The sequence below is a fragment of the Rana temporaria genome, chromosome 2 (assembly GCF_905171775.1).
Source record: "Rana temporaria chromosome 2, aRanTem1.1, whole genome shotgun sequence".
Taxonomy (NCBI): domain Eukaryota; kingdom Metazoa; phylum Chordata; class Amphibia; order Anura; family Ranidae; genus Rana; species Rana temporaria.
In genome coordinates this window covers 452,256,024-452,282,044 of record NC_053490.1, presented here as the reverse complement: position 1 = coordinate 452,282,044, position 26,021 = coordinate 452,256,024, and the positions used below count along the sequence as shown (strand labels likewise).

Sequence of the window (26,021 nt, the reverse complement as noted above, 5' to 3'; positions counted from 1 at the left end):
GTTTTCAACTTTTAACGTGGAACTAAAGGTAGCAATACTTACCTCTATTCCAACAGTCTGACGCTCCCCATGAGGTCCCTTGCCGGCATTTTCTCCTTGGTTTCGGCAGTTTTGATTGGCCGATGCAGGATGACATCAATCGCACACATGTGCGAGAGTCATTCATCCTGCCACGCGTAAATGGCCGATGCGGGATGGCGACATTGCTGTGCATGTGCCATTTACATTCTGCAGAGTATTGCAGATAATTGTTTCCTATTCAATAGCTTTTATTAATGCATACATACAAGAAAATGGTAATAGGAGATCTCAGATTAGAGACATAACTGGTAGTTAGGCATTGACATTAATAAAAAAATAAAAATAAATAAAGGAAGTTGCGTTTAGTTCCTCTTAACTACTTGCCGACCGCCCACCGTCGTTATACGTCATCACTTTGAAGATGGATATCTCGGTAACGGCAGCAGCTGCTGCCACAACCGAGATATTCATCTCTTCAGTGGGCGGTCCTGTCAGCGATAACGGCGGTCTCCGCAGCGAGATCGCCGTTATCGGTGGCGGGAGAGGGCCCCCCCCCCCGCCGCTTACCATAGCCGTCGGTAGCGGCGGAGGAGATCGGGACCGTTCGGCAGCTGTGTGGGGTTGCGACTGAGGGAAAAAAAATCGCCCCCACCCGTCCCCATAGCTCTGCTGGGCGGAAGTGACGTCAAAACGTCAGTCCCGCCCAGCGTCTTAAAGCAACATTTTTTTTTTTTGTCATTTGAAAAAATGCATTTAAGCCTAAATATGAGATGTGAGGTCTTTTTGACCCCAGATCTTATATTTAAGAGGACCTGTCATGCTTTTTTCTATTACAAGGGATGTTTACATTCCTTGTAATAGGAATAAAAGTGATATTTTTTTAATTTTTTTTTATTTCAGTGTTAAAAATTGTAAAATAAATAAAAATAAATACGAAGACCAAAAAAATCATTTTTTAAAGCGCCCCGTCCCGACGAGCTCGCGCGTAGAAGCGAACGTATACGTGAGTAGCGCCCGCATATGAAAACTGTGTTCAAACCACACAAGTGAGGTATCGCCGCGATAGTTAGAGCGAGAGCAATAATTTTAGCCCTAGGCCTACTCTAACTCAAAAAATGCTACCTGTAGAATTTTTTAAACGTCGCCCATCGAGATTTTTTTAAGGGTAAAAGTTTAACGCCATGCCACGAGCGGGCGCAATTTTTAAGCGTGACATGTTGGTTATCATTTTACTCGGCGTAACATTATCTTTCACAATATATAAAAAAATTGGGCCAAATTTATTGTTGTCTTATTTTTTAATTTAAAAAAGTGATTTTTTTCCAAAAAAAAGTGCGCTTGTAAGACCGCTGCGCAAATACGGTGTGACAAAAAGTATTGCAATGACTGCCATTTTATTCTCTAGGGTGTTAAAAAAAAAAATATATAATGTTTGGGGGTTTTAAGTAATTTTCTAGCAAAAAAAAAAATGTTAGACTCGTAAACACCGAATCTGAAAAACAGGCCCGGGGCTTAAGTGGTTAAACAACCCAAGTTGTTTGGCAAAAGGCAGCAGTTAAAAAGTTGAAAACACCAACAGGGGTGCTTACAATTGTCAGCTATTTAAATTAAAAAAACTATTTCTGGAACTGCTTAAAGGTGTTAGCTGGAGTTTGGCTTTACATTGTTAGTCACTACCATAAAGTACCATTTAAATCTACTAGCCCATCTAATACTACCATCGCCACTGTTTGACAAGGGTGGCTACATTGCTCCTCTATAGATGAAAGTGTGAATCAAGCAACTCTAAGACAGGAAGTGCGTTACTGGCCAACCAGTAGGCGAAAAAGGAATAGAAACCTTGGAAAATGAATAAATGTAGCCACCACATACAATGAGTGGTAAGCTACAATATAGACACTTTTTGTTTTTAAGTTTAGTTACCGTATTTATCGGCGTATAACACGCACACCAATTTAAGAGGGAAGTTTCAGGATTTTTTTTTTTTTTTTTTAAATAAACCACTTTGAAGCAAAATAATGGTATCTGAGCATCAATACAGCCTGATCTGTGCCCATCTACAGCCTCAATGCAGCCTGATCTGTGCCCATCTACAGCCTGAATGCAGCCCGATTAGTGCCTATCTGCAGCCTTACCTTTCAGTGTCAGATCATCTCTGCTGTCTCCGAGGGAAGAGGGGGAGCGAGCGCCACTGAATTACAGCCGTGATCTCCTTCCTGTGTACTTGCCGCTCTGTCACTCACAGCCACGCCTCCTGCCCATATGATAGACAGTACAGTGGTCCAATGCGGGGCCAGGAGGCGTGGCTGTGCGTGACGGAGCGCCGGATACACAGGAAGGAGATCACGGCTCTACGTAATTCTGCATCGCTCGCTCCTCTTCCCTCAGACAGCAGCGATCGGCGTATTATACGCACATGTGATTTTCCCCTGATTTCAAGGGGGAAAAAAGTGCGCGTTAACCGCCGATAAATACGGTATTTATGCCTGGTAACTTACATAGATCACTAATTATAGTGCAATAAACTTATCAATAACACAATAGAAAAGCAATCAGAAATCATTGATTTCTGCCCATGTCCGATAAAGACTATAATAAAGGATAGATGAAAAAAGGGCATACTCACATGATAAGCACTGCTCCCACCTCCACTGCCGCCACCATAACCATACTGACTGGATGCCCATTGAGCTGGTGTGGCATTGGGATTTTGCCCATGTCCAGTAACTGCAGCAATAGCGTTAAACATTTGGGAGGTCATATTTTGCGGTAGAGCATTCACAGCACGGGTCAGATCTGAAACCAGAAAATATAAAAGTAATCCAAACAGCCAAGAAAACTAGTTTACATTAAGAAATTAAACATGGCCACTTACCTGCAAGATTAATATTGGCAGGAGTGGCACTCATGGAGGCCGGAGTCCTAGTTCTACTGCTGCTACTAGGGGTAATACCTGTCAAGTACAAAATGTATATGTCAACAATAAGTCTATTGAAGGTATGCAATTATGGCTCAAATTTTCTGAGCAGCACAAAGTAAAAGAAAAAATAAATATAAGAGACATATTGAGTAGTCAGTTCAAATCCATGCTACGTAGTCTTCACATTTTTTTTTTTTTTTTTTACAAGAAATAGTCTTCACATTTTTAACAGACCACAAGTCACTCACCTGGTACAGGGTCTTGGTAGTGGTCTTTGAACCATCGGAAAAGGCCATTGACTGAAGGGAATATCTGACCTCTATATCTGAAACCTTCTGGTGTCACGGTTACGTACTCAACTCTAAAACAGAACATATTGACAGAATTACATTTATTGTCGATCAAAAAAATGGTCTTTATAGATTGGCATCAGCAGTCACAGCACTCACCTTGGCTTAGCTCGGGGCTGATAGCCCAACAAAAATTTGCCTGGGAGCTCCTTATTCGCAGCGATGAAGTATGGAATGAATGTAGGCTTTTCCTTCTTTGTCTTTATCAATAATTCCTCTAATTTCTAGACACGGACAATGAAAACAAGAACAGTTGTATGAGAAATAATATACTGGACTGAAGACAGGACAGCCAAATTTAGCCAGCAATGTACAGAATATGCTTGAAGAAAAAAATACAGTTTTGATTTACCTGTAAACTCCATATATTGGACAGGACATCACATGTATAGGCACAGACCATGGGTGATCTGCTGTTGCTTTCAGGTGATTGGACACTAGCAAAAGCTTAGCTGGGAGCTCTCTACTCTCCCCCCACCCCGGTCCAACCTTAAAACTAGGACTCCAGTTTTGTAGCAGTCAATAACGAGAAACACAAAAGGGGTGGAGAAACCTGTGTCCTGTACCGTACTTTAAGTTAGTTAAAATTCCCATTATCTTAATCGAACAGCACCGGACACAAAACGCTCAACAATAGACTGACTGAGGGATGTCCCCAAGCAATAAACTGAGGGGTGGACAATGGCAACAGGTCGCCAAGAAACAAAATTCAACAGACACCAAAACTCAGATGACAGCTCAAACAACCTTGCACCTGAAGGTCACATCAACTGATGCCTGGAACTTGGAGGGGGTACGAGAAGACGACCAGGTGGCTGCTTTGCAGACCTAAAAAATGGACGCCTGATGCAGAAAGGTGCAAGAAACATCAACAGATCGGAGTGGAATGGGTCCTGATAGGAAATGAGAGAACCCTTTCCTTGTGGGTATAAGCTCTGGAAATTAGCTGCCTGGGCCACCTAGGTGGAAGAGTAAGCAGGATGTCCCTTCTTAGGACCTACAGGCAGGACAAAAATGGAATTTGTTTTCTGTAATGAAGATGTTGTTGCTAGTTAAATCTTAGCTACGCTGAACACATCCAATCAATGAAATTAAATCTTTGCATCATTCAATACAGGACAGAGGGAAGGGAGGATAATATCCTCATTGAGAAGACAGAGACCACCTTGGGAAGGAAGGTGGGTATGGATCTTAGGACCATTTTATCTGTATGTAAAATAACAAAATGGTCTTTACAAGAAAATGCAGCCAACTTGGGAGGCATAGGGTAAATGCAGCACCTAAAAGTAAAATCATAAGAAGATTGTTCATAGATATCAATCATATCAATATAGAGACTCAAAGTAACTCTAGAAATCTGCACTGATAGGTAGTGAGATGACCCGCAAGGAATCGATATCTGCAATTTTTTTTTTATAGATATAGGGTAAATACACTGCCTAAAAAAAATAAAAATGGATAGTGCAAATAACTCAATGATATGAAAGAAAATGTGTGCAACCCAAAATACACCATCATGAAATGAATAATGAAACACAAAATAGTGCCAAGCACAAGTATCACAAAACAAAAAAAAACAACAAAAAAAGTGTCCATCAAAAGGTTCAGCAAGGTTTGTACATCAGTGATAGGAATTTTTCCACTGATGATGCAGTTTAAAGCCGATGTCCGCTGATTTTTTTTTATTAAAAGTCAACAGCTACAAATACTGCAGCTGCTGACTTTTAATATTAGGACGCTTACCTGTCCTGGAGTCCAGCGCCGTCCGCAGCAGAGGACGAGCGATCGCTCGTCACTCTGCTGCCCGTCGCCATCCTCGGTGAGGGAACCAGAAAGTGAAGAGCTCCGGCTTCACTGCCTGGTTCCCTACGGCGCATGAGCGAGTCGCGCTACGCCTGCCGATTAGCTCCTGCTGTGTACTGGGAGCTGAGTGTTCCCAGAACACAACGGGGGGGACGAGAGGTGACGTCATGCCCGCAGTCTGCCCGAGACTGTGTGGCCAGAAGTGGGTGCAAATACCTGTCTTTAGACAGGAATCTGCACCCCCCTTCCCCCTGAAAGGTGTCAAATGCGACACCGGAGGGGGGAGGGTTCCGATCAGCGGGAGTTCCACCTTAGGGTGGAGCTCCGCTTTAAGTGGCAGATGCACTGTAACTTCTATATCCCAAATACGGAGGAGGAAGGAATACAACACCCACCACCCGGAGGTAACTCTTGCGCTTACCAAGATCTATAGCCCCAATCAGAGGCAAAACAGCATGTGTAAGCCGGCACAGGCTGAATGGATCTCTCATTCAAGAGAACACCCAAAAAAACTGAGATCCTATTTGTATGAAATGAGATCATTACGTTTCTATTAATTTGTAAGACCTAGTATCATTAAAAAAAAATCATTTGTGCCTGCTATACAATTACCCTTACAATACGGAGTCAGAAAACCAAAGATCCAAATTAAAATGCACAACCACACTAACCTTTTTATCTTCACAATCCTGATAATATTTATGGTTTATAAGATCTCTTGCAAAAGATGCCATGGGCTGCACAAATCGAGCAATAATTTCGTCCAAGTCTTCAAACTCCTAAAGACAGAAAAACACAAAATATTCAGCAAGGGGAGGGAGAGAGAGGGAGAAAATCCTAAATAGTGGAATTTTAAACCACATACGCTTTGCCACAGGGCTTCATTCAAAAGCACAAAGAAACAACTCTGACAGCAGTAGATTTAACATTCACTGTTCTAGTAAATATGTTTCAGCAAGCTTTGAACAGCTGTGCCAACTAGAATGGCACACGCCACTATAAAAACGGAACAAAAAACATGTGCGCACATGTGTTTGCAACAGTATATACTGTATAAGCCTAAATAAATGAAAGCCATTTTAATTGTACCTTTACAGGGTGCACACTGCTCATTTCTACCTACCTCAGTGTTAATCCACAGCGTTGATCCCAGACTGAATGCATTCTCCTTCCCTTCCTCTCGTACATCCACATGTTGGTAAATACCTTCGCTAACCTTCCATGTGACTGTTAGATGATTCTCCCCCTTACTGCTTGGTCGAATAATGACATCACCCTGGTCCATTGTCTCCATCATCTTTTCAGCTTGCTTGAAGTTAATATTGTGGAAAGAGGGATGTGCGATGACACGCTTTATGTAAGCTGAAAATGGACACATGCACTGATTAGTTAAGGGCCTAGGGGTTGGCAGATTACACAAGAACTCCCCCCCCTTAAAAAAAAAAAAGCAGTTATGTGGACCCAAAAATGATGCTTGCAGACAATTAAGCCAAACACTACCAGAGATGAAGTCACCAAATATTGCGGCAAGTTTCTGACTTCATATGAAGATGTCTAGAGATTACCATGATGAAAGGAACCATTTGGTCGCCATTTTCATTTTTTAAAGGTTTAATACCTTTCTGCATAGGACTGCTGTATATGCATATACCCATAACAAAACATTACTATGGTCTGTTCGAAAATGATGACTGGATTGGATATTTCGTGCATACAAATTGTGCAGACAGCAAGCTCTAGGACAGGGGTGCCCAACCAGTGGCCCGCGACTTCCTGCTCTGGGATGGAATAAAATGGAATACTGGTATTAAAAGGCAAGTTTATTACTAAAATCACAGTGTATAAATGGGAATATCTGTTCGCCGATACAGACCCCCCCACAGGGCCACCAGCGCGACCGACGCGTCTGTACCAGATCACTAGACCTGGCCACTAACTTCGACACCCTTGCGGTGGAGACGAGCGGCCAGGAGATCCATGCCCTGTGAGGCTCACCTCCTGCAAGGGAGCCGAAACACCCCAAGCACAAAGACCAGTCGCCCTGGTCCAGCATCTGGCGACTCCAGTAGTCCACCTGCCGGTGTACGTGATGGTAGACCGAAGCCACGGCCGTGGCGTAGTCCGGCTGAAACCAGATCGGACGACCTTGCAACTTCGACCACGAGGAGAAGCATAGCCTGATCGCCTAAAATAGTAGGACAATGAACGGTTGAAAGCACCTGGTATTCCAAGGCGGTCTCCTCCGCCCAGGCACTAGCTACCGAGACCAGACGAGAGCGGGCACATTCAGGGCGGTGTGGCCGTAGGTCCACGCAAGTCCAGCGACTCAGGGCCGACTGGACCCCCCCAGGTGTCCCCACAACCCATTGTAAACACTGACCACTGGAAGGAAGAAACAACTTCCCGGACCGAAGAGTCTGGGATCTCAGTCATCAACGCAGAGACCGACTAGGTGGCGCACCGGAATCTGATGATTTTAGAGACAGGAGATGTTTACCACCTGGACAGTATTTCCCCTGGAAAACCCGAGTGTGGAACTGGGCATACAGTATCGCCTCAAAGGAGGCTACCCACAGGCCCCGGACCAGCAGGTGCCCGGAGAATAGACCGATTGCGTGATGCCAATGTGATCTGAATGGGTGGCTGCGAAGAGGCCGAGTGGGTGGCCGTGGGCCCTAGGGACAGCCCAGCTTCCTGTCCCACATGCAGCCCAGCTCACTGTTGGGATGCACCATCTGCATATGCCTGGATGCGGGAGATGCGGAGCTTCTCGCGTCCGGAAATCCCCTTTTCATTCTCAGGCTGCCCCTAACCTGCAGTCACAGCCAATGAGGAGGGGGACCTCCGAAACCCCTGCCTGATGTGTGCTGTAGCGGCACCCATGCACAGAACTGCTGAAAAAAAAATTGCCTGTCAATTTGCCACCCCCCTTAAAGTGCCGCCTGGGACCATAGGACCCACCAGCTAGCCCTGTCCAAGAAGCTATACAGCCAAAAGGAAAACTCAGGAGCCAAAACAGTTCCAATGGAACTGAAATGCAGTACCGCTTTCTTAAGCCTCGTACACACGATAGGTTAACCAGAGGACAACAGTCTGAAGGACCGTTGTCATAGGTTAACCGATGAAGCTGACCGATGGTCAGTCACGCCTACACACCATAGGTTAAATAATCGATCGTGTCAGAATGCGGCGACGTAAAACACAACGACGTGCTGAAAAAAACGAAGTTCAATGCTTCCAAGCATGCGTCGACTTGATTCTGAGCATGCATGGGTTTTTAACCGATGGTCGTGCCTACTAACGATCGGTTTTGACCTATCGGTTACCAATCTATAGGTTAATTTTAAAGCAAGTTGTCTTTTTTTGAACCTATGGTTAAATAACCTATGGGGCCCACACACGATCGGTTTTGACCGATGAAAAACGGTCCTTCAGACCGTTGTCCTCTGGTTAACCTATCGTGTGTACGAGGCTTTAGTGTTCAACTTCCAACATGCAATGTATACTGTTATAAACTATAGTTTTGCTGTATTCCAGAACAATAAGACATAAGCACATATGGAAAAACTTGTAATAAACCACAACCACAAGCTCAAACTATGGCTTTCACATCCACCAACTCTGTGTGCTAGCAGCCAGGAGCTTACTCACTTGTACGCTGCTGTTTCTTTCTCAGCTCTTCATCTTGTTTGAGATGTGTAGCCTCTGTGTCAAAGTCATAGTAAGTGTCCTTGGGTAACTTCCACTCATTGTTTTTGTCCGACAGATCTGAGGTTCGGCATGTCATGTCCACACTAAATTTCTCAATGTTGATTTTCATTATCCGACAATGGACAGTCATGCCTACCTACATTGGAAAGAAACAGCCATATTAGGCTTACATTCTCAAGCTATCATAGCCACCACAAAACAAGTCTCCATATAATACTGTCACATACCTTTACTCTTTCTTCGGGTCGTTTAACTACTTTATCACTAATAAATTTTGTTGGAATGAAGCCAGTCACACCATTGTCTAGACGGGCTTTAACACCAACAGCCTGACCAGGGCAAGAGCCGCTGTCAAAATGATTCCATACCTACAATAAAGATAAATAACCCAATTATCACACAAAACAAGATTAACATCTAAAGAAAAAGGGGGTTTGGGGATTTTAAATGAGGTGCATGAGGCACAAGACACATTAGGAGAAACTAGAAAATTGTTTAATTGACATATGAACAAAGTATACCTCAAACTTATGATACATGGTTGAACATGGAGTATTTTACAAGGCAATGGCATACAGAAAAGGAGATAGAGAGGTTATATTATAAAAATATATAATATATATATATACACATACACACACACACACACACACACACACACACACACACATATATATATATATATACACACACACACACACACTTATAATCGTAGAGTATCCAATGGAATTAATGTAAGAAGCCAACTGCTTAAGGAGTAGTGGAAACAAATGGGTTATAGGATGCAAATAAATCAGTTGAGGTCAAGCTATGTGTTGGAAACATGACATTGATAGGCTCGACGCGTTTTGTGGCCAGGTGCCACTCATTAGGAGAAAACCTATGGCATGTCTGAAAAAATGTACCAAATAGGATTTAATATTTTGCCCGAATAGTAAAAAAAGGTAGGGGCAAGGGGAAACAAGATATATATCTCCCTGGAATACTTGTGTATAAATTGTTCCAAATAAGCAGTGTTGCAAGTCAGGATCTGCGAGGGATACTATGCGATTTCAGATGTGTGCATGTGTATATACATGTATATGAATCCTCCTTTTCTGTATGCCATTGACTTGTATATAGATAAAAATACTCATGTTCAACCATGTATCATACGTTTATGGAGGTATACTTTGTTCATATGTCTATTAAACTGTTTTATAATTTCTCCTACCACGTGTCTTGTGCCTCACTCAAAGTCCCAAAAAAAAACTTTAAGACCAATACCTGCACACATTACCTTTATTTTTTTTTAAAGACGACATACCTCACTAAGCTCTGGGAAATTATCTTGTTGGCAAAATGGACACTGCCAAAGTCCTGTCTCATCATTCCTGATAGCTTGGTCGTAACTTTCTCCTTGAGGTCGTCTATGTGCAATACCAATAACATTACAGGTGATCAATTTACCTGGAAAAAAAATAAAATAAAAAAATCAATCAATACAGCTCTGTAGCATGTCAGCTGGCCAGGGATTTTAAAACACAAGAAAATACATTTACTGAATGAAATCTTTCCAAATATGCCATGAAAGATGAAATTTAGCAGGAAAAAAGCAAATCACCTATGTAGAACGTCTCTGGTGTTTCTTTGGTCAGCATGTTAAAGACCTCCTCTGGGTTAGCTGACCTGTAAGGCGTTCGAAGGTCTTTGTACCTGCAGCTAAGCTCAGCTCGAATATCATACAATGTGATATGTTTATCGCCATAACCCTGCAAAGGATAGGAAGTTTATTGTTCGGGTTTAAATGCACTTAAAATGGATGGAAAAAAGTAAAAAAATAAAATAAAGTACCTGTCTCTCAAGTTCTTCAGCAAATGCATCCAAGTCCAGATCCTTCAGCCTCTCGGGATTTTCTAGAATCTCTTCTAGAGCTCCAGCAGGGTTGGCATCTTCAGCAGACTCGTCATACTCTAAAGCATCAACTGCCATTTTGCGTGCCCATTCATAGGTTTCAGGGTGCACTCGCGAGCCATCCAATACTTCAATATAGGAATCCGTACTAGGTTGAGAAAATGCTACAATGTTAGGATGCTGGAGGAAAAGTACTAATCTTTACTATATTATCTTGGTCCTAAGTCAAAGAACCCATAGATTTTCACATAAGCAATGGTGTCTGCAAAAGAAAACATTCACATTTGGTGGAAAGGCAATCAGATTACTACTCTGGATCAAGTTGTCTGAATACATAGGAGGGCTTCCAAGACAGCCTGAATTGCAAAACCATCACTGGTTCAACAGAAATGAAGAGACTGATGGCTCAAAGCTTAGAATAAGTTGGAAAACACTTGACTTCCTAAAGACAGATGCTGTAGGTGTGTTAACCTTGACACCAATGAGTTTTTTTTCCTATTAACTCTAAGCAAATATACAACATATGAAAAAATTGTGGCTTTGTCCAAAGGACAGGTTGCAGAGTTACAATAAATGGACCAGTAAAATACAAGATTTAGTCCTTACCCATTAGCCACTTGACGGTCGAGGACGTCTATGGACTTCCTCGGCTTTGTGCGGTGATATCTGAATGATGCCTGCAGCTACAGGCATCATTCAAATATTACCGTCTTCAGCCGCCGATTCTGTGCACGATAAGAACGATAAAAGCGTCAGTTCCGCAACTTGATCTTTCTTATAGGCAGCGGGAGGCGACGTCCCTCCCGCCGCCATCCGTTGCTTCTCCGGGCTCTCCCGTGCCAATCGGGGGCACGGAGAGTGAATCGGCCGGCGCTAGCTGGGAAAGCATAGAGATGACCGGTGACCAGATGGTCACCGGTCATCTCTATGACCGTCGAAGGTCGGGGCACGACGTTATGACGTCACGCCCGGTACCCGTAAGTAAACAAAGCCGCAATCGTGGCTGTCGGCATTAGATCTGTGAATTTTTTTCACGGTCTAATGCTTGTAAGCCTGGAGGAGAGATTTGGGGTCTTATTGACCCCCACATCTCTCCATAAAGAGGACAGGTCACAGTGATTCATATTACAAGGGATGTTTACATTCCTTGTAATAGGAATAAAAGTAAAAAAAAAAAAAAAAAAAACGCCCCTGTCCCCGGTAGCTCACGCTTAGAAGCGAACACGCATGCAAGTCCCGCCCACATATGTAAACACCGTTCAAACCCCACATGTGAGGTATCGTCGCGTGCGTTAGAGCGTGTGCAACAATTCTAGCACTAGACCTCCTCTAACTCAAAAATAGTAGCCTGAATTTTTTTTAAAGCGTCGCCTATGGAGATTTTTAAGTACCGAAGTTTGGCGCCATTCCATGAGGGTGCGCAATTTTAAAGCGTGACATGTTAGGTATCTATTTACTCGACATAACATCATCTTTCACATTATACAAAAAAATTGGGCTAACTTTACTGTTTTGTTATTTTTTTTATTCATGAAACCGTTTTCTTTTCCTAAAAAAAAGGCGTTTGAAAAACGATTGCGCAAATACTGTGCGAGGAAAAAAAGTTGCAATGACCGCCATTTTATTCCCTAGGGTGTCTGCTAAAAATTATATATATATATATATATATATATATATATATATATATATATATATATATATATATATATATATATATATATATATATATATATATATATATATATATATATATATATATATATATATATATATATATATATATATATATATATACACACACACAGGGAGTGCAGAATTATTAGGCAAATGAGTATTTTGACCACATCATCCTCTTTATGCATGTTGTCTTACTCCAAGCTGTATAGGCTCAAAAGCCTACTACCAATTAAGCATAATAGGTGATGTGCATCTCTGTAATGAGAAGGTGTGTGGTCTAATGACATCAACACCCTATATCAGGTGTGCAGAATTATTAGTCAACTTCCTTTCCTTTGGCAAAATGGGTCAAAAGAAGGACTTGACAGGCTCAGAAAAGTCAAAAATAGTGAGATATCTTGCAGAGGGATGCAGCACTCTTAAAATTGCAAAGCTTCTGAAGCGTGATCATCGAACAATCAAGCGTTTCATTCAAAATAGTCAACAGGGACGCAAGAAGCGTGTGGAAAAACCAAGGCGCAAAATAACTGCCCATGAACTGAGAAAAGTCAAGCGTGCAGCTGCCAAGATGCCACTTGCCACCAGATTGGCCATATTTCAGAGCTGCAACATCACTGGAGTGCCCAAAAGCACAAGGTGTGCAATACTCAGAGACATGGCCAAGGTAAGAAAGGCTGAAAGACGACCACCACTGAACAAGACACACAAGCTGAAAAGTCAAGACTGGGCCAAGAAATATCTCAAGACTGATTTTTCTAAGGTTTTATGGACTGATGAAATGAGAGTGAGTCTTGATGGGCCAGATGGATGGGCCCGTGGCTGGATTGGTAAAGGGCAGAGAGCTCCAGTCCGACTCAGACGCCAGCAAGGTGGAGGTGGAGTACTGGTTTGGGCTGGTATCATCAAAGATGAGCTTGTGGGGCCTTTTCGGGTTGAGGATGGAGTCAAGCTCAACTCCCAGTCCTACTGCCAGTTTCTGGAAGACACCTTCTTCAAGCAGTGGTACAGGAAGAAGTCTGCATCCTTCAAGAAAAACATGATTTTCATGCAGGACAATGCTCCATCACACGCGTCCAAGTACTCCACAGCGTGGCTGGCAGGAAAGGGTATAAAAGAAGGAAAACGAATGACATGGCCTCCTTGTTCACCTGATCTGAACCCCATTGAGAACCTGTGGTCCATCATCAAATGTGAGATTTACAAGGAGGGAAAACAGTACACCTCTCTGAACAGTGTCTGGGAGGCTGTGGTTGCTGCTGCACGCAATGTTGATGGTGAACAGATCAAAACACTGACAGAATCCATGGATGTCAGGCTTTTGAGTGTCCTTGCAAAGAAAGGTGGCTATATTGCTCACTGATTTGTTTTTGTGTTGTTTTTGAATGTCAGAAATGTATATTTGTGAATGTTGAGATGTTATATTGGTTTCACTGGTAAAAATAAATAATTGAAATGGGTATATATTTGTTTTTTGTTAAGTTGCCTAATAATTATGCACAGTAATAGTCACCTGCACACACAGATATCCCCCTAAAATAGCTAAAACTAAAAACAAACTAAAAACTACTTCCAAAAATATTCAGCTTTGATATTAATGAGTTTTTTGGGTTCATTGAGAACATGGTTGTTGTTCAATAATAAAATTAATCCTCAAAAATACAACTTGCCTAATAATTCTGCACTCCCTGTATATATATATATATATATATATATATATATATATATATATATATATATATATATATATATATATATATATATAATATGTTTGGGGGGTTCTGATTAATTTTCTAGCAAAAAATTTTGATTTTTACATGAAGGAGAGAAGTGCCAAAATAGGCCCGGTTGTCAAGTGGTTAAGTATCTAATTTTAAGAATGGATTCTCCTTATATTGTCGTCATTATTATATTTCATTTTTTCCTTGAGTGCTGATATTGGCAACAGTATTCTTCATGCAAATGTTGGCTTTTTACTGAAAGAGAATTCAAGACACTCCACATTTAGAACTGTGAACCCAATTTACACTGTAAAAGGAAATTGGACATGTGAGTATGACAATAACCTGCTACAGTCAACGCTTTCCTAGTCAGGCAAACAAAGACTGTGCCAATTCAAACTTGGATCATCTGTGCAGCTTTTTACAAACTGATCAAGATTGTCAGGCCCCCAGCACTAGAAGGTAGCCTTGTCTGTAGCAGGTAATATCCATTCTGGCAAATCCTCTGGCATAGTTTTACTGTACTTGAACAAAATGTAATTCAGCTACAGCTTATATCTAATTTAAAGAGCTTGAATGTCAGAAAACTAAAATACAAACCTATCACCAAGAGAGTTTGTGTCTATCTTGATGAAGCCAGCGCAGTTGATGAAAACTTTGGGACCCATATGGCACATTGTTACCAGCTGGGTACGATTTTCTAGACGTGTATTGTTTTGCTTGAGAATCTGAGAAAAGAAAAACGAATTTAAAGACCTAAAGACAGTATAGTAAACAATGTCTCTTACCTGCTGGAAATTAAATGGAAAGCTATATCATGTGCATTTATGCTTACAGATAAATTAAAAAGATCCATCGCTTCTGAAGAAGCGGGCTTTGTCCTGTAACATGTATTGATTGTGGAAATTTCATCCATTACACTTGACTGTAAATTAATACCTAGAACTATTTGTGTGGATATTTGTACAAAATGTTGTGATGACAAGCAAATGTGCATAAAATGTTCTAAGGGCTGATTTTAACTTAAGTCTAAAATAAACTTTTGCTACATTTTATAGTTAAACTGACTGCAGTGGTAGCATGAAAGTCCCATTTGTTATTTTGGAAGGGGATTTATTTACAAGTTCTTCACTCCTGGGATGTGGACCGCAGAGATCGCTGGCCAGTGAGTGCCAGTGCCCCCTTGGTGGTTCATATAAGTCACAGCCTGGGCATTGTCCAACTGTGCCCCGATTGGGTGTCAATGCAGTAGAGGGGGTTTCAGTGTTGCAAAGCCATCCAAGCAGCTCTGAGCTCCAGGATGTTGAAGGGGATCTTAACTTCTACAGGTTAATATTTTTCCCTAGGGACTGGAACACTGCTTCCTAGCCTGGCATCTGTTGGTATGGCTTTACAGTGATAGGGAAAGGGGACTTTGACTGTTGACTATTTTTAGGGCTGGGATGAAAATCCACCAAGATATGGAATTTCTTCTTTGGCAGATCATGGGTAAATCGAGACAAGGCGCATGCTGGTTCTAAAATGTTGTATTAGAGACATCCTGAATGAAATTTGGGCAAATGATATTTCCTCAAAGAAAGCTACGATGAGACCTAGAAGTCTCAAATCTCAAGCTGGGGTTCGGAGATAAAGAATTTATTTTCTAGAAGGAAATCCTTTGCTTGGTATGCTTCCAAGACCAGACCCACGTATTCCAGACAAAGAAAAGGGTGGAGAGAAGACTTACTTTTTTTTTTTGATTATCCAGCTGAAAGCCTGGATCATCTAAGTTGTCCTGTGGACATTTGCTGACAGCTGGAAGGGGGACAAATCCTTCAGACAGCTGTCTAAGTGACCTGGATGTCCTGAGTTCTAGGAAGGGCAAGGAAAGATGCTTTTGACCTTTGTGCATTTTCTAGGAACAGAGGATAGGCCACAGGGCAGTGCAACAAAGTGATTGCCACTGCAAAGAGCAGAAAGCGCTGGTTGAACGGGAACATGCAGATAAGCACCTTAAATGTATACAGATGCCATGCAATCCCCTTGTCCCAGAAAGTCAAATGCAGACTTAGCGGATTTAATGTGAAATTTTGCAATGTGAAAATATTTGTTGAGAGATTTTAAGCCTAGAATAGTACCAAATATCCCCACTGGGCTTTGGAACCTTGAACAGGGTTGAATCAAATCCTCTAAACTGATCTTGTGTGGGTACTGGCACAACTACCCCCTGAAACAGATGGTTTAGGGAATATTGGAAATCTCACTATACTTGAAAAATCTTTGGATGATTTGAGAGAAGAAATCAGTAAGGGGGGGGTGAGTTTTAAACTCTTTGGTGTACCCCTATAAACCACTGACTAAACATATAGGTCTGAGACATCTATGACCCAGAGAAAGGAAAACAGTAATCCCTCACTCTTAGGAGTGAGAGCACCCCTTCACTGGGAAAAGAGCTTTGGGGAAGGATTGCTTGGCTTTGTGGCTCAAGTCTTGCGCTGAAAGTAGGGGTTGAACTTAGGTTTGGAGGCTGAAGACTGGCTAGAGCAATTAGCTGTTCTGTGTTTTGCAGAGGTAGAGGCTCCTGAGGATGGGGGCTTGGGATCTTGTGCTGTGGAAGTAAATTCTTCCCTTCTCTGACACCTTTCATGAATTGGTCAAATGCTGCTTCAAACATATTCCTTGAAAATGCATGTGTGTGAGGTGTTCATTACAGGCTGCTTCAGCTGTTCAGGCTTTTAGCCAAAAGATTCTGTGCATGTGAATGGAGATTAAAGCCATTCTGGAAATCTAGGTCATAACTTATTCAAGGACATCCGGACACAAAAGCAGAGAAGGTAACTGCTCTGCTAAAGCATGATCCTGAAAACAGAGTCATGTGGGTTGTTCATTGCGCTAGTCAGTTGGCTGCAGTATGACATACAAGCCTTTAGCAGAGTCTTAAACTTTGTATCTGCAGAATATTTGAAAGTAGTTACAACTTTTAAAGCTGCGGTAGAGAAAAAAAGACATCCATTCTCCTAGGACACTAGCAAGGGGGAGGGGTTTTATCGCACGATCACTTGTTTTTGTCAACGTCCAATTCCTCCTGCGGGCAACAGTATAACTCATGTCGCTAAATTTCAATCTGTGGGCCAACTCCTCACAGGATCCCATCGCGGAGGCCTGCATCAACCACCTGGAAGGGATAGGACTTCAGCAACTCATATGCGGACCCACGCATGTTTCAGGTCACACACTCGACCTAATTTTCAGACAAAATCTGAAAATAAACATTGTGGGCAATGAACCTTTGCCATGGACAGACCACCATGCAATAAGCTTCATAATTCCCAGAATTCCACTAGCTATGAAGGTTCCCAAGCCGGTTACAATACACTGGGCTAGATCTCAGAGAAGGCTCCACTCGGAACTTTTCAGATCCACCCTGGTAAACCGAATTGAGGGTATTCCGCCTCAGCTAGCAGCCTCAGATACACTGGATGCCATAAATACAGCTCTGCTACAGTCAGCCGACATAGCAGCACCAAAGCGCAAAGTCCGCGGCCGGGCAAAAAAGTCCAGCTGGTTCAATAACCAGCTGTCACTACTGAAGCAAGAGCGCAGAAGGGCGGAAGCCGCCTGGAAAAGAAGTCCTTCAGATGACCGCCTCAACTTCTACAAAGCAGTAACAACACGATATCACAAGGAAATTTTTAAAGCCAAAAAACTTTACTTTTCCATGGTGATTAACAGCGCAATGAATCGCCCACGCGAACTCTTCAGGATGGTCACCCAGACCATGAATCCGGGATGTCTTGAAGTCCCCACTTCAGACTCCCAAGAGTTCTGCAATGAACTATCGGATTTCTTCATCAACAAAATTGAAACAATTCGGGTAAGTATTCGGCAAAACAATACTCCACTCAGTCCCCTCTTCAATCAAAACACAGAAGGAACGCCTCTACAATCAATTAAGTTCACTTTGGAACCCATCTCCATCGATACCACCAAAAAATTCATTGGTGCGCTGCGGAACAGCACTGCACCCAACGACATCATTCCCACCAAGCTACTGAAGGAATGTGCCGACATCCTGGCGCCTCCAATCACTCAGCTTATAAATCAGTCATTCAAGGAAGGCATAGTGCCTTCCCTGCTGAAAGAGGGCACAATCCTGCCGATCTTGAAAAAAACTAATTTGGATCCTATGGACCCAACTCACCGCCGTCCCATCACAGGTCTAAATGCTCTGTCAAAGATAATGGAGAAAGTGGTGGTAAATCAGCTGCAACAGCATCTGGATACCCACAACCTACTTGATCCATTTCAGTCCGGGTTCCGCCCCGGACACGGGACAGAAACGGCCTTACTGAAAATATGGGACGATGCGCTCGAGGCCGCAGACGAAGGAGAGTCATGTCTCCTGGTTCTGCTGGACCTAAGCGCAGCCTTTGACACAGTAGACCATAAATTGCTACTGAGACGACTCACAGAAGTCGCCGGAGTCACAGAAGACGTTTTACCATGGTTCTCCTCTTTTCTCGGAAACCGATCACAAACAGTGAAACTGGGATCTTTCACGTCAGCAAAACGCACGGTGCCTTGCGGGGTCCCACAAGGATCCCCCCTATCACCGGTGCTGTTTAATATCTATCTTCGTCCTCTCTTTGATATTATCAGTAGCCAAGAACTACTTTATCACTCTTATGCAGACGACACGCAATTGTATTTTCGCATCTGCCACAAAAAGGATCATCATCTCAGATTAGAGAAATGTCTCTCTTCAATAGAAAACTGGATGACTAAGAGTTATCTCAAACTCAATAGCGCTAAAACAGAACTGTTCATCTTCGATGCCAGTCGGAAGAGACTACCAGCAACTAACTGGACACCATCGCCCATTCTGGGACAAATCATCGCCCCTAGCTCCAAAGTCAAAAGTCTAGGAGTCACGTTTGACACCTTCATGACTATGGACGCACAAATAGGGTCAGTAGTCAGCGGGGCCCACCATTTGATGCGCCTACTACGCAGACTCATTCCTTTTATCCCCAAAGAAGACGTAGCAGTCGTGGTGGGAACAATCGTGAATTCCAGACTGGACTATGCAAATGCCCTTTACCTCGGGCTCCCCAAGTACCAAATCGCTCGTCTTCAAGTCGTACAGAATACGGCCGCAAGACTTGTGACTGGGAAAAAATCTTGGGAATCAATTTCACCTTCACTGAGATCCCTTCACTGGTTGCCAGTGAAAGACAGAATTGCATTCAAAGCACTCTGCCTGACACATAAGTGCATCTATGGGAAGGCTCCTAGATATCTATGCGACAAGATCAAACCGCACAATTGCAACCGCATTCTGCGTTCCACCGACCAAAAATTGGTCATGGTTCCTAAAACCAAATACAAAGCTAAAGGAGAAAGAAGGTTTGCTTTCCAGGGCCCCAGGCTTTGGAATGCTTTACCAACCAGCATTCGGTTGGAGCAAAACCACCTGTCGTTCAGAAGGCAGATCAAGACCCTGCTTTTCTGATGGCATGAGACACAAACAACCAGCGCCCAGAGGCGATTCAGTTCGCATGTGCCGCGCTATATAAATTTTTCATTCATTCATTCATTAAATTCAGTGTTACTCAATGAAGGAGAAAGAATTAAAATTTTTCACAGAAGTGAGAGTTTGACATTGAATGTGATGTCTCCACATGTGAACATATAGGAAGCACTAATTCACCTCTTTCTAAACTGCCAAGAATTATACTTGCCTTCAGTAAATGAGTGCCTTTACGTGGTCCAAGGCCACACACATACTGGATCAGGGACTGTGTGTATGGGTGAGAAATGGCTTTGTTAACATCCACTCCAACCTCATTGACTCGGTTGATGAATTCACAATAAAGGGAGTTCAGCAGATCCTCTTTCACTACTTGATCCTAAGAGGGAAAATAAATAAAAGGTATAAAACAAGCTTTGACATTCATATTAAAGATCAGCTAGACTGGAAGAAGAGGTAGAAATTACCTGCAATGGGTGAAGTTTCAGACAAAGGATATCATCATCAGTGCTGCAGACTTGGGAAAATTCAATCAGAGGATCCTGGACACGGCGAGCAATAGAAACCGCTTGGCGTAAAATTGGGGGATAGTCCCGGAAATCACTCTGTGGAATAAAGTGCTAAAATCAAACCCGAGTGCTGAGCTTAACCACTTCCCACTGGCTCCCGCCGCCCCTTCAAGTGTATCCCCATGCCAGAGGTGATTCCTGTGACTTCCTGAACATAATATTGCTGTGATTGGCTGTGACTGAATTCATGTGATTGGGAGCCCATCATACTGGCTTCCGATTTTCAACAGTAACCATCAGTGACAGCGCTAAGGCTGCAAGACAGATAAAGCGCCTGGCACAAAACATGGACACTGGTCATATGCATATATGTAGCAGCACAGAATAAAGTCCTCCTCTATTCTGCCAGTGTGAAGGGGTTAAAAACCTAATGGTATGTTCTGTAATGAATATACAGAAAACAAAAGAACAGATAGAAGCAAAGATGATGTGATTTACTTGCAGTAATGTTTCCCTTTAAGAAACCTAAAAGCAATCAAAATGTTTTTTCCTGATGGCCCAGGTTTCACGCTTACCTCTGATTTTTTACTGTTCATATATAAAACAGCTAGCTCATTATCAACCATCTCCACCCCAATAGAAGACATCTGCTGTGCTTGCTCCAGCTCATGAACAATTCGTTTAACATCTTCAATCATCATCTGTGCATCTCTGCAGAAAGATTAACTCCAGTTACAATAGAAGTCTTAAATCACACCTATAAATGTTCAAACAATATCAGAATCAAGATGTCAAGCCTTTGTGTATCAGAAAACAGCTTCACACCCAGACAGAGCAGAGAACAATGTGAAGAGATATGGTCTTGGCAAACCCTTGATATAGCCCCAAGAGAAAATACTGCAGTCCAAAAAGAAAAATTCCCAAGTGGAACTATGGAATTTATAAATCTTAAGAAAACATTTTCAGATGTCTTGCCTCCTAAGGCACCAATCTACAACAGAGCATTCACTTCCAATGCAGTGTGGTATAGTCCAGTAGAAAGCATACCTCCATCTGCTTTTTGCTTAGGATCCAATCTCCTAAGGTAGTGGTCTCAAAACAGCGGCCCTTTGCTTGCCTTTATCGGGCCCTTGGGGCACTTTTCCTCCCACTGATGGAAGACATTCCTCCCACTAACACCAACAATGGGGCATAAATCCCATTACTGACCTTAACAACAGGGCACTATTCCTCATACCGACAAGAATGGTGTGGCACTATGCCTCATACAGACACGAATGGTGTGGCACTATGCCTCATGCCGACACGAATGGTGTGGCACTATGCCTCATGCCGACACGAATGGTGTGGCACTATGCCTCATGCCGACACGAATGGTGTGGCACTATGCCTCATGCCGACACGAATGGTGTGGCACTATGCCTCACGCCGACACGAATGGTGTGGCACTATGCCTCACGCCGACACGAATGGTGTGGCACTATGCCTCACGCCGACACGAATGGTGTGGCACTATGCCTCACGCCGACACGAATGGTGTGGCACTATGCCTCACGCCGACACGAATGGTGTGGCACTATGCCTCACGCCGACACGAATGGTGTGGCACTATGCCTCACGCCGACACGAATGGTGTGGCACTATGCCTCACGCCGACACGAATGGTGTGGCACTATGCCTCACGCCGACACGAATGGTGTGGCACTATTCCTCACGCCGACACGAATGGTGTGGCACTATTCCTCACGCTGACACGAATGGTGTGGCACTATGCCTCATACCGACACGAATGGTGTGGCACTATGCCTCATACCGACACGAATGGTGTGGCACGATTCCTCACGCTGACACGAATGGTGTGGCACGATTCCTCACACTGACACGAATGGTGTGGCACTATTTCTCCCTTTAATACTAAAGCTGCTCTGTTGACTTCCCGTGATGTCAGGACAATTTGTGTAGAAAGTTTGGAGACCCCTGTCCTGAGGCATACTGCAGCTAATACTTCAGTGGTTTGCTGCCCCCTCCCCTCACAAATATTCAGAGACATAGGCAAACAGTAAATTTAAACAAGAGGTAATCTTACCGATTCTCACTAGCAATGGCAACAACATGAGGTTTCTTGCTAATCAAAAATTTTTTTAGACTCTCCATGTCCGTAGCCTGTCAAATGTAAGACATGACAATATTAGCTCACATTTTCTGCATGTTTTTAAATAAAGAATTCTTAATAAAAAGGTCAACACTACCTTACGCTCTCGCTCCTCCTCACGCCAAGCATTCTTCCGCTTTGTAAAGTACGGCAAGCGCAGGAAGTCAGTGACCTCACCTTCCCCATTAATTAGAGAGCAAAAAACAGGGTGGTCCCTGAGGGGGAAAAAAACAAAAACAAAGGGGTAAAGTAATGGAGAAAAAAAAAAGGAAAATCCAGGACAAGGAAAAGGGCACAAAAACCAGTTCCATTTATAAAAACATACAGTACCTTGCTGAAGAAAAAGCTACACCCAAAACACGGATTCCTTTCCCTTGGTTATCCTCCATGAAATCATCATCTTCCTCCACTTGTTGATCTGGCCGATATGCGGCTACCTTCAACCAGTTGTACATTTTACGGCTACATGCCTAGCAAAACAAATATAAAATATATTGAGATTCATGCAGGAGTTGATCTCATTTATTTTTGTGGCGGCAAAGATGGCCATAGCCAGGTCACAAAAGTCAGCAGTGATACCTATAGATTTAATTTGGCATCAACTGCCCTGGATTATGGTTAATGAACAGCTATCCGTAATACTTAACGACAAACTTAAACTGTTGGCAAAAACCTGGAGCCCCTGCATTTGATATTTATCGGGAGACACCCAGGCTCACTTGGTTTAAATAGCAGTCTGGGCTGGAGGAGTTGGCACATTCTACCTTCTCTTCTTTCTAGATCTTTCCTGTCTACCCCCCTTTTTTTTTTTTTACCGATTGTGTGGGATGTCAACTCATTTTTTTGTGTTGCAAAGTCATTACTTCCAATTGGAGGTCAGGAGCCACGTATTATGCCTGTGCACAAGACTGTGGAGTGTGTATTTGGCTAATAGGATAGATGTCTCCTGTTGAGACTTGGCTGTGAAGGTCACCTTGTGCCTCAGCGGTTTACTGTCAAGATAAAGTGGCTAACTGAACCCTTAGGCTTGATTAAGTTGCCAAGTACCATGGCGGTAAGATTTTGTTATTTTTGTGTATGAGGCTCACCACAACCATGGGACTTCAGCATGTCCCGATTTCCTTAAAGGGGTGGTTCCCCCTTAAAACACATTTCTAACAATACATTTGGAAGACTGCTTACACTGCGGGTAGGCTGGCTTTTTTATTTTTTTTTCGTACATACCTCGATATCGCCGTTTCATCCCTCGACTTCCGGGTATGAGTCTTGTGGCGGTGAGAGTTCCAAGTTGATTGACGTTCCTCCGACCGACGTATACTTGACGTCACGACTTTCCGAAAGAAGCCGAACGTCGCTGCGCAGGCGCCGTATAGAGCCGACTCTATACGGCGCCTGCGCAATGTCGTTCGGCTTCTGTCGGAAAGTCGTGACGCGCAGTATGCGCCGGTCGGAGGAACGTCAATCAACTAGGTCCAGCAAGACTCATACCCGGAAGCCGAGGGATGAAACGGCGATATCGAGGTATGTACGGGAAAAAAAAAAAAAAAGCCAGCCTACCCGCAGTGTAAGCAGTCTTCCGAACCACCCCTTTAACACGAAAAGGCCTTATTTCTAGCATGACGTTAAAGCTAGAAATGTACCATAATTGGTCTCTCACCTTAATAACATATTCTTTGGCCTCCAGGAGAAGTTTACTTTTCAACTCTTTACCCATTTGAGGGTAAATGAACTGCTTTAGGCCCCTTTCAATGGCCAGTGTGCGCTGTCTGTTCCACTCCTGAACCTGGTGACTGAACTCATCTCTGTAATAGAATTGCTTGATCTCCTCAAAATAGGTCTGCTCATTTCCAAAACTGTGGAATGAAAAAAAAAAAAACATTTATTTTAAAGCAACAAATTAAAGAAGGATATATTTTCTGCAGATAATTTGTTCAATTCACGGGCTTTGATTATATTTGTCTTGTTATATAAAACACTGATAAAAGCTGCCAAACCAAAAAAATAATTAAAAAAAATGTTGCTGTAGCTTCTCAAGCAAGTTCCTCCATTACAGTATTTATGACAGCGGTCCTAAAATCTTCATATGCTACATCAACTCAGGGAATATTAGGTCAACTATGTACTACAGTTGAACCTTGGATTACGAGCATAATCTGTTCCAGGAGTACGCTCGTAATCCAAAGTACTCTCATATCAAAGTGAGTTTTCCCACTGAAGTCAACGGAAACAAAAATAATTTGTTCCATGTTAAGTTCAATGGGATGCAAATACCGAATGCGGGGGGTGCCAGAGAGGGCCGAAAATGCCTGAGGACACTTCGGCTTGTTTCCTGCGCCCCGGACCTAAGGCCAAATGAGGTCCAGCAGGCCAATGTCTGGATTTTCTCTGCTCCTGCACCCCCGTACCTCAGGCCAAATGAGGTACTGCAGGCCTATTTAGCTTGCATTTTGCTTGTGTTGCGAGTCACTCGCAAACCGAGTCGGAATAAAAAAAAAAAGGAAGAACTGGCTGGGAGTGTTACTAACTGCCAGTGACATTAATACCGTCGTCATGCTGTACACGGACACTGGCTGGGAAGGTGGTAACATCTAAATGCAAACAAGATGTTAAATGTATAACATGCCCAACAATGTGTGCCGCTTTTACTTTTTTTTACTGATCGCTGATAAGTGTGCAGAGCCTTGTGTGTGTACAGTCAAGCCGATTTCAGCCATGAATCATTGGCTGGAACCAGCTGATAAAATCCATGCAATTACTGAAGGCAGGCGGGAAGCAGCTAATAAAGCAACACAATTTGACCACTATGGCAACAGATATTCTACACTTACCCCTCAACATCCTTCATATCTATGTTGATCTCAATGGAAATTAAACCCTCTTCTTCTGCAATGCACATCTTTAGAAACTGATCATCCCGAAGCTCCTTCACAAGTTTATTTTTCAGATACTTAAAAGCATATGCATAATGGGCTTCATCCACTTCCTGCACATGGGAAAAACAGAATGAATACCAAGTAACAAAAGTTAGTTTTGTGTATCCCTAGTGAACATTAAGAAAGCCAAAATATTCTTTGAATGAAATGCAATCAAAAAGTACACCACTTGCCTTTCTGCCTTTCTTGGATGGCACAACATTGATTTTTCCCCTTTCCTGGAAGGTCTGCCTCAGGACTTGTCTAACTAAAGGTTCTCTGGCAATCTGCAGTGCAACCATATAACGGGCCCCCTCCAGCACTGCCTCAGGCGTTGTGAACTGACTGTAAAAAAAAAAATGAAAAATTATGAAATTATAAGACTAAGCCTTATATAGGCACACTTTATTAACATAGTCTTGTCAACTGCCTATGCTTAAATGGTTTTAACTATGACTTCACTTCTAAATATCGGTTTTATGCATGGCATTAGTACAGCGACGACAGCAGGAAAAAAAAAAAAAATTAGCAACTGTGGAGTTATGATCTGATGTCCATGATATGCACTCCATTAACAGATGTTTATTTGCGTGTAAAACAAAAAGCTTAGACTAACCTGCACACATAATCTTTGGCAAGCTCTAGAGGCTCAGCTGGAAACTGCTCAGTCTCGTGCCTCTGGTAACTGTCTCGCAGGTTTTCTCCAAACTGTTCTGGTGTAAGACCAAACTTCTTTGCCAAGCCATCTGTGAGATTTCATAAGATATGATGGACTCAGTAAATGATCAGGAATATGGACGTGTAGTGAATGGCATCCTAAAGCCAGGAATACTTGCAAGTGATATA

General features: G+C 42.8%; 1 protein-coding gene across 1 annotated transcript in view; it reads right to left on the bottom strand.

Annotated features, from left to right (window-relative positions):
- SUPT6H (SPT6 homolog, histone chaperone and transcription elongation factor) overlaps positions 1–26,021 on the bottom strand; it is a 68,120-nt gene that overhangs the window by 5,537 nt on the left and 36,562 nt on the right. Inside the window, exons 14-35 of the mRNA XM_040338516.1 lie at positions 25,792–25,921; positions 25,370–25,520; positions 25,092–25,246; positions 23,921–24,116; positions 22,594–22,733; positions 22,361–22,478; positions 22,198–22,274; positions 20,687–20,822; positions 20,070–20,207; positions 19,814–19,981; positions 14,694–14,821; positions 10,639–10,846; positions 10,409–10,556; positions 10,112–10,254; positions 9,033–9,173; positions 8,746–8,941; positions 6,218–6,456; positions 5,766–5,873; positions 3,391–3,515; positions 3,190–3,302; positions 2,897–2,974; positions 2,648–2,817 (exon numbers count right to left, since the gene is read on the bottom strand). Coding sequence (XP_040194450.1) covers positions 2,648–2,817; positions 2,897–2,974; positions 3,190–3,302; positions 3,391–3,515; positions 5,766–5,873; positions 6,218–6,456; positions 8,746–8,941; positions 9,033–9,173; positions 10,112–10,254; positions 10,409–10,556; positions 10,639–10,846; positions 14,694–14,821; positions 19,814–19,981; positions 20,070–20,207; positions 20,687–20,822; positions 22,198–22,274; positions 22,361–22,478; positions 22,594–22,733; positions 23,921–24,116; positions 25,092–25,246; positions 25,370–25,520; positions 25,792–25,921 — 3,206 coding nt within the window. The remainder of the gene's footprint in view (positions 1–2,647; positions 2,818–2,896; positions 2,975–3,189; positions 3,303–3,390; positions 3,516–5,765; positions 5,874–6,217; positions 6,457–8,745; positions 8,942–9,032; positions 9,174–10,111; positions 10,255–10,408; positions 10,557–10,638; positions 10,847–14,693; positions 14,822–19,813; positions 19,982–20,069; positions 20,208–20,686; positions 20,823–22,197; positions 22,275–22,360; positions 22,479–22,593; positions 22,734–23,920; positions 24,117–25,091; positions 25,247–25,369; positions 25,521–25,791; positions 25,922–26,021) is intronic.